This window comes from Lithobates pipiens, unplaced genomic scaffold, assembly GCF_037356315.1.
Source record: "Lithobates pipiens isolate NorthernLeopardFrog02 unplaced genomic scaffold, aLitPip1_a1.2 Scaffold_1, whole genome shotgun sequence".
Classification (NCBI taxonomy): Eukaryota; Metazoa; Chordata; class Amphibia; order Anura; family Ranidae; genus Lithobates; species Lithobates pipiens.
This window is the reverse complement of record NW_027507685.1, coordinates 112711850-112720996: the sequence shown is the minus strand read 5'-3', so window position 1 is coordinate 112720996 and position 9147 is coordinate 112711850. Positions and strand designations below refer to the sequence as shown.

At 46.5% G+C, this 9147-nt stretch overlaps 1 protein-coding gene across 1 annotated transcript in view; it reads right to left on the bottom strand.

Annotated features, from left to right (window-relative positions):
* The window catches only part of EDA (ectodysplasin A), a gene marked incomplete in the record, with an annotated part of 49113 nt that extends 40297 nt beyond the window's left edge, over nucleotides 1-8816 (bottom strand). Inside the window, 1 exon segment of the mRNA XM_077474242.1 lies at nucleotides 8349-8816. Within this exon segment, the coding sequence (XP_077330368.1) occupies nucleotides 8349-8588 (240 nt within the window).
* Nucleotides 8817-9147: the final 331 nt, after the last annotated feature.

Genomic DNA, 9147 nt, shown 5'->3' with positions numbered 1-9147 from the left:
CCTTCACTGATGTGAGCTGATGCGGTGATACCAAAGGGAAGGAGGCCACGAAGAAGAGGAAGAGGAGGAGGCCACAAGGAGAGGAAGAGGAGGAGGATGCCACGAACAAGAGGATAACTGGCTTGTGTTCATATCGTGATCAGCTGTGATTGGACACAGCTGATCACATAGTAAAGGGGCCCTTTAGCCCGATCAGTCATCAGCTTTGTAATAAGGAGAGCGCAATCACGGAAGGACATCTGACGCCCTCTCAGGACTGGCTGATCATGCTGTAGCATTCATTCTGTCAGGAAGTGGTTAATCTGCAAGTATGGAGGTGAGAATTTTACCAAATATTGTACTGAAGATGTTTAGTTTCTTGCTCAATGAGGCAGCACTAAAAAAAAATGCCACACGGGGGGCGGGGGGGGGGGGGGTGGGTGGGTTTCTGAGGGCATGGCGTGGTAGTCTCTTCCTTTCCTTCATTACGAAGAACGTGTTTCGGGGGCCCTTGCCGCCGTTTAGAGCAAAGTCAGTGTAAACAATGTTTAACACTGAGTTTGGTTGCCAGGCTGATGAAAGGGGCAAGGCCCGAAATGCGGTCTTAGGAATGAAGGCAGGAACCGCTACATCCGCATTATCCAGACACGCCGCCTCTCTCTCTCCTCCTTATCATTCACAAAAACACACAGCCCTGAACAGTTGGGAGGGGAGGAATGTGGAGAGTCAACTGGGGAACTATGAGACCTGCAGGGCCTATATCCAAGCAGCCCAAAAGTCAAAAGTACTGTGGGAGCACTACCAATCCCAGAATGGAAACCAGCAGGTTTGAATGACATGGGGGGGGGGGGGGTACTGCTTCAACTTTGGTAATATTATGACTGGAGTTGGGTTTTAAGTTAAATAATAGGTTTGCATACAACTAAAGGACACAACATTGGGCACTGTAGAGCTAAGAGGTTCCTGACAAACAAACAGACTGCAGTGAATGGTCACCATCAGCTCTCAACCAAGACCAGTGCGTAATGCCAAGGCTGCCCTCTTGAAATGAAAGCCAAGTGCCCATTGACAAAAACGGCAAAGGTCAAACCGTGTTCTACGTAAACCCAGGAGACAAGATGGTCCTCCAAGAGGTGGAACTCACATGATCCTGACATACACTATATTACCAAAAGTATTGGGACGCCTGTCTTCTCACACACACACACACACACACACACACACACACACACACACACACACACACACACACACACACACACACACACACACACACACACACACACACACACACGTCTATGGAAATTTTTGATCATTCTTCCAGAAGAGCCTGGCTCCCAGTCTGTGCTCTAATTCATCTCAAAGGTGACCTATTGGGTTGAGGTCAAGACTCTGTGCAGGCCAGTCAAGTTCCTCCACCCCTAACTTGCTCATCCATGTCTTTATGGACCTTGCTTTGGGCACTGGTCCAAATCATTTGGTGGAGGGGGGGGGATTATGGTGCAGTATTTTTCAGGGGTTGGGCTTGGGCACCCCTTAGTTCCAGTGAAGGGAACACTTAAGGCGTCAGCATACCAAAGACATTTTGGACAATTTCATGCTCTCAACTTTGTGTGAACAGTTTGGGGATGGCCCCTTCCTGTTCCAACATGACTGCACACCAGTCCACAAAGCACGGTCCATAAAGACATGGATGAGCGAGTTTAGGGTGGAGGAACTTGACTGGCCTGTACAGAGTCTTGACCTCAACCCCATAGAACACCTTTGGGATGACTTGTGAGCAAAGTCTTCTCATCCAACATAAGTGCCTGGCCTCACAAATGCCCTTCTGGAAGAATGGTTCAAACATTCCCATAGACACACTCCTAAACCTTGTGGATGGCCTTCCCAGAAGAGTTGAAGCTGTTATAGCTGCAAAGGGTGGACCAACTCAATATTGAACCCTACGACTAAGACTGGGATGCCAATACAGTGAAAGTCAGACTACTCACTGACGCGTTTCAATGGACAAGTCTCTGAGGAGATCATATCCCTCAAAAATGCGTCAGCTAGTCTGACTTAGAGACATGTTAGTTCCACCCCTTGGAGGACCATCTCGTCTCTTGGGTTTTATGTACAACGCCGTTTGGTGATCATTGGTTATTGAGAGGTGCACACGTTGGGTTCTTAGGTCCTAAAAAAGTGTGGATTGTAGTGCAGTAGGGATTTACGCTTTATTCTGTTCCAGTTAAATGAAAGTGTGACTTTCCTCCAACAGCAACACTGGAGAACACAGAACACCACAAACAGCCAACAGTCAGCTAAGCAAAAATCTCCATTGCCACGAAGCATGAAATTTGATTTGTGGGAAAAAAATAAGCAGTTAGCAGTGTACTGGTTATGTAGAAAATAGAAAACAACAGAAGTCTCTGCAGCAATATATTAAATACAAATAAATTCAGATATATTAATACAACGTATTGCATTTATCTTCACTATACAGAAGGTATCAGTGAATGGCGGACCGTGGTCCACACCTGGACTGAGTGCCCGTCCTATCCGGACCACTGCCAATTACGTTACTCTGTAGCCTGGGTGTCCTTTCTCCTTTCCTTAGCCACCCTCTCAACTGCCACCGATGCCGCCCCCCCCCCTGCCCCCGCGCAAGGCAGAGTGAAGGAGGTGCCTCGGGTCTGGATAGATGGCAGGAGCTGTCCAACCTTTCATGTTAATTAGCAGGTAATATTGGCTGGTAAAACATGAGACTGACCTAGTAACCAATCACCCACCCTCCCTCCATCCAGTCCTGATGCACCTCCACCCTCTGCCCTTCTCTGTAAGGCTGGCCACAGATGGGATCGAATTTATTGTTGATCGACTTCGCTCAATCTGGCCCTGTTGAGGAATTTTCCTCCGACCGGCTGCAGATCATTGTATTCCGACAGGCGAAAAGTCCCGGCAGTCAGAATAGAATAAGGCAGCAGGGACGATTCCTCCCATCACCTCCAATGTGTGGGTGAGGGAATCCATTATGGTTATTTTCGATTTGCTCCCTTCATAAAAAAACACAAGAAAAATGGACCCCTGTATAGCCAGCCTAAAGGAGGACTGGGAAGTGTGGTGTGAAGGGGTGGGTAACTATTTTGTGAAGGGAGGGGGGGATGATATAAAAAGGGGGGCTGAGGTCACTGATGTAAAAAAGGGGAGTAAACTTTTTATCAGAGCTATTTGGACAATTTCTGTTATGATTTTAAAAAGGATCCAAAAAAACGATGTGATAATAAACGGCTTCATGTGATCACTATCCTTAAAAGGACCCTTTTATTTTGGCATGATCAGTCATATTTTCAATATTAATGCCAACATTTCACAATTTCCAGGGTATGCAAACTTTTGTGCACGACATGCTTAGCCCAAAGATCATCGTCAAGTTGGGATCATCTCCGCACCTCCAACCACAATTCGGAGGACTGAAGACAGAAAGCCATCACCTACCTTCCAACTAAAAAAAAAAAAGGGAAGAAGATAATCTTGCCATGCCAGTACATTTAATTCAGTTCTCCGTTTCAAAACACCTCGCAGCCACAAGATAATGAATATACGTAAAAACTTAATTAGATCAGATCAACAAATATATCTACAAAGGGATCAAAACCACCACAGAAAGCCAAAACTGCTCCCAGGCAGATCCGTGTGCCAAACAATCAATGGTTTTTCGGGATAGCAACTAGAAAATATTTTAGACGTGTGCCATACCTAACATACCTCATTATCACTTTCTGTTTGATATTTTCTGCTTGTTAAATTCCTAAACGGGAAATTGTGAGAACAGAGAGATGGAAGCCACCATTGTAGAGTTTTTTGGTCGGTGTAACCTTTTGGACTATTTATAAATCCCTCATCCAACAGGGAGATCACAAAAAGTGCAGAAATTTCTTAACATATGAAGAGAAAAATTTCCTAAACCCAACCATAAACCGTGCCAACCAATCCATGAAAAACAAAAGACAACTTCAAAAACAGGCATGACAACCTCTGATGGGCCTCCCCGAGCAAGGGTGACCTCACCGAGGCTTCTCTTGATATCCTGAAAAAGGGTCAGGATCCCAAAATACCAAGAGAACACATGCTTGATGATGTTTTCATGAGATTTGGCTTTCTCAGGGTCTTGTATTGAGACACAGTGATGTCGCCGGTGCCTACACCAAGAGGACAGAAGATTGTATAAAACACGAGTATTGAATTCACTGGAATCATGTGTATGTATGTGTGTATAATATATATTTTTATACACACACACACAGTAAATGAATATATCTGTAACTGACAAACATTCAAACACTTACTAGATGGCCTAATAAATTATTATTTTAGGAAGAACTCCTTGAAGGCTAGAACATCCTTCGTTTTTCTAGGAAGGCTTTTGACAAGATTCTGGACCACCACATAGCTTGCTGGACATTCCATTTTAAATCCATGACCATTAATCAAAGGAAGTGGCCCAACTTCATGGCTACAAGAGTCTCCACTCTTCTAGGAAGTCTTTCCACAAGATTTCAGAGTGTCTGTGGGAATTTATACCAATTTGTGAGGTCAGGTACTACTGTTGAACAAAAAGACCTGGCATGCGCACGAGTGCTCCTCGTTGGGTGACAAAAAAAAAAAAAAAAGACTTGACTAACCATAAGTTTTCCAATTCATCACAAAAGGTGTTCAGTAGGGTCAAGGTCAGGGCTATGTACAGGACCCTCAAGTTCCTCCATGACCTCAAACCTACTGAACATCTCTGTGAAACTTTCATCCTTGAGATATTCAGTAGGGTTAAGGGCAGGTACTGAAGTTGGATGAGAAGATCTTATACCAAAGATGTTCCATGGGGTTGAGGGCAGGTACTGATGTTGAATAGGACCACCTTATACCAAAGGCCCTTCAAAAGTAGGGTTGGGCTCTGTGCAGGGCACTCCAGTTCCTCCACAACAAACTGGTCACACTGGCACACTGGCTTTATACACGAGGGGGGGGGGGGGCACAGTCATGCTGGAACAGAAAAGGGTCTTCACCAAACTGTTACCACATGGATGAGAAGATCTGGGGTTCCCAACTGGCATTCCGATTCATCCCAACGGTGTTCGATAGGGTTGAGGTCAGAGCTCTGTGCAGGCCATGCAAGCTCCTCCAGTTACCAATATGAGCTTGTTGGACAGCCCATTCCAAAACCAAAGCTATTATTACCGAGTTGCTCCCTTTTGTGGTAGTACAATCCTCCACTCTTTTGGGAAGGCTTTCACAAGATTTTGGAGGTAGTCGTTGGAAATGTGTGCCCATTTGTGAGGTCAGGTACTGATGATGCACATGAAAACATCAAACGTGGGTCACCAACAGCATTCCAATCCATCCCAAAGGTGCTCAGTAGGGTTGAGGTCAGGGCTTTGTGCAGGACACTTTAGTTCCTCCATGACCTCAAACCTACTGAACACCTTTGGGATGAGAAGAACCCATTCCAAGGGTGTTCCGTAAGATCAAAGGGTGGGTACTTATGTTGGATGATAAGACCTTATACCAAAGGCCCTCCAAAAGTAGGGATGAGGTTAGAGCTCTGTGCAGGAAAATGAAGTTCCTCCACACCAAACTGGTCAAACCATGTCTTTATGGAGCTGGCTTTGTTCTGGATAGGCTTCCCAGAAAAGTTTGAAGGTTGTCTGTGGGAATTTGTGCCTATTTGAGGTTAGGTACTGATGTTGGATGAGAAGACCTTGGTCACAGTCGGGGATTCCAATTCATCCTAAAGGTGTTCAGTAGGGTTGAGTGGGAAGAATGCTCCTTACATTGGTGATCAGTGAGAAGAAACCCCTACAGATAGCTAAAAAGATGAATAGTGTCAGGGGGGACTTATCTGAGGAGGGGCAGAAGTTGCTCATTGTTCAAGGAACCCCTAGCAACTTCTTGAAGAACCCTGGTTTAGAGGCTGAAAAAAAACGTGTGGTTCAGGAAAGGAGCTTTTGGTCAAAAAAAAAACAAAAAAACAAAAAAAAGATGAATGCGCCTAAACGATATACACATTTAGCGTTTGAGTGTTCATTCATTCATTCCAATGGACAGAATAAATGAATATAGGAAATACTTCTTACTTCCCTGCCGCTAAATACTGCTTACGGGTTTGAATATTGTAGGTACAAGGTAACGGCATCACAGACGACATTTCAGACTGGTGTGTTCCGAGTTTGTTCATACAAGGTTGAGGAACGTTGGTTTAAATCAATTGGATAAAAGCAAACTGTTGTAAGCACCCTTGCATAGTCATATGGTTTATCCCAACCCCTTTACTGGACAGCTTTGTAATACATACACACACACACGGAGAAGTAATACGCAATATTTCTCACAATTTATCCTCTTCTATTTTGCTACTTCCCACTGACCTAACCTAACCCACCCACCCACCTTGGATTTATACTTACTTACCTTCAGCTAATGGCTGCAGCCTCCGGTGTTTGTTGACATCTAGCTTCACATCTCTTTCATGCCATGGCTAAACCTACCCATTGCTGCCCAACAGACATCTATGGGACCCTCTCCTCTCCAGCCTTGGGACAAAGCCCCACAGAAGTCTATGGAACCATATCCAATCATCTCCAGCCACAGGAAAACGCCTGTATGTCTATGGGACCATCTCTGATCATCTCCAGCCTTGGAACAAAGCCCCGCAGACATCTATGGGACCATCTCATCCCTCCAGACTTGTGACAAAGCCCCACAGAAGTCTATGGAACCATATCCAATCATCTCCAGCCACTGGAAAAAGCATGTATGTCTATGGGACCATCTCTCTTTATAAAAATAAAAAAATAAAAAATAAAAAGGAAGAAGAAAATCCCCTTCAATTGGAAAAAAGTACAAAAATATTTTATTATACAGAACAATCAAAGCAATAATGTACAATATACATAGATATGTGGTTTACCACACTATAAAGTCAAGTGGTGCACATTACTATTAACAATGTTTGTATAATTGTACCCAGAGTTATAACTTTTTATGTATATTATACATTATTACTTTGATTATTCTGTATAATAAAATATTTTTGTACTTTTTTCCAATTGAGTTGTACGTGCCTTTAAAATCCACCCCCAGGGGATTTTCTTCTTTTTATAAACAACTTTTCTGGATGTGGCACAACCAATTCACGCAGCCCTGCCATACCCCCTATTTGGTTATGGGACCATCTCTGATCATCTCCAGCCTTGGAACAAAGCCACGCATATGTCTATGGGACCATCTCATCTTTCCAGCCTTGTGACACCTTATATCCAGCCTTGGGATAAAGCCATATCAAGTTCTATGGAACCATCTACAGTTTTGTGACAACACCCCACAGAAGTCGATGGGAGCATCTCTGATCATCCCCAGCCTTGGGACAAAGCATATAGGTCTATGGGACCATCTCCAGCCTTGGGACAAAGACCCACAGAAGTCTATGGGATCATCTCCAGCCTTGGGACAAAGCCTAAAGGTATATGGGTCCAGCCTTGGGGCAAAGACCCATAGACATCTATGTGACCATTTCCAGCCTTAGAACAAAGAGCCCTACAGAAGTCTATGGGAGCATCTCAGATCATCTCCAGCCTTGGGAAAAAGCCCTACAGAAGTCTATGGGAGCATCTCAGATCATCTCCAGCCTTGGGACAAAGCCCTTCAGAAGTCTATGGGAGGATCTTCGGTCATCTCCAGCCTTGGGACAAAGCCTATAGGTCTATGGGACCATCTCCAGCCTTGGGACAAAGCCTTACAGAAGTCTATGGGAGCATCTCTGATCATCTCCAGCCTTGGGACAAAGCCCTTCAGAAGTCTATGGGAAGATCTTCGGTCATCTCCAGCCTTGGGACAAAGCCTATAGGTCTATGGGACCATCTCCAGCCTTGGGACAAAGACCTACAGAAGTCTATGGGACCATCTCATCTCCATTTATAAATCAGAGGTCCCTGTACATAGGGCAGCCAGTGTGAATACAGAAGGCTGTACTCCATACAATACGAACACAGACTCCTCTACTCCATCTAACGGTATATAGTCAGTATACATACATTAGTCTGTACTCCAGCTATCTTTCATTTGGATCTATACTGAGAGCCCCCTGAATACAGAGCAGCCAGTATGAATACAGTGCAGACAATATGAATACAGAAGTCTGTAGACAGTGCAGACAATATAAATACAGAGGTCTGTACTCCATCTACCTGTAGACAGAGCAGCCAATATGAATACAGAGGTCTGTACTCCATCTATCTGTAGACAGAGCAGACAATACGAGTACAGTGCAGCCAGTATGAATACAGAGCAGCCAATACGAGTACAGTGCATACAATACGAGTACAAAGGTAGGTCCTCACCTGGCTGGGGTCCGGCTCCTCCCCCCCCGGTAGGCCGTCCCCCTGCAGGCCGCTCCTCCTCCTCGCTTCCCCCTCCCGGCTCAGGCGGCCCACCTCCCGGCGGAGCTCCAGGTAGCCGCAGATGGTGACGAGGTGGAGGGAGATGGAGAAGGCGAAGAGGCCGAGGAAGAGGCGGCAGTGTCCGGGCCAGGCGCACCCCGAGGAGTCCGGGCACAAGGAGGGGTCAGTCCGGGGCGCCATCCTTCTCCTCACCGGATCATGGCGGAGGAGCCATCCACCTTCCAGCGCAACACAACCCCTGACTGACAGGCCACGCCCTCCGACAACAACTCCACACCGTCCCCCCGCGCCACGCCCATCCGGCGGGGCTCGGCCCGATCGCCCGTCCTCCTCGCCGCCCAGCCACGCCCCACAGCGCCCAGAACCGCACAGACCAGGGGCGGGCGGTCCCGCCTAAACCAAGCCCGCGAGGACGCCCCCTCAGGGAGGGCCACGCCTCTCCAGCCCAGGCACCGCAGGGCCGCCCACAACACGCCCGCGTCCCTCTCAGCACAACCCCGCCCCTTATGCGGATTGGACCCAATCGTAGCAAATGGTTACGCCTGATGAACGTAACTCCGCCCACAGTTTTCTAATCGAACCCAGTGCTGCCGCCTAGCGGCCGTCCCCCGCCAACACTGCCCGTCACCATAGCAACCCCGACCATGGCGGCGTTTCCATAGCAACGCATGTAAACACAATTATTAGGAAATCCGGAGAGTTCATTATAATCCGGAAATGGGGGTCACTTCCTGTATTG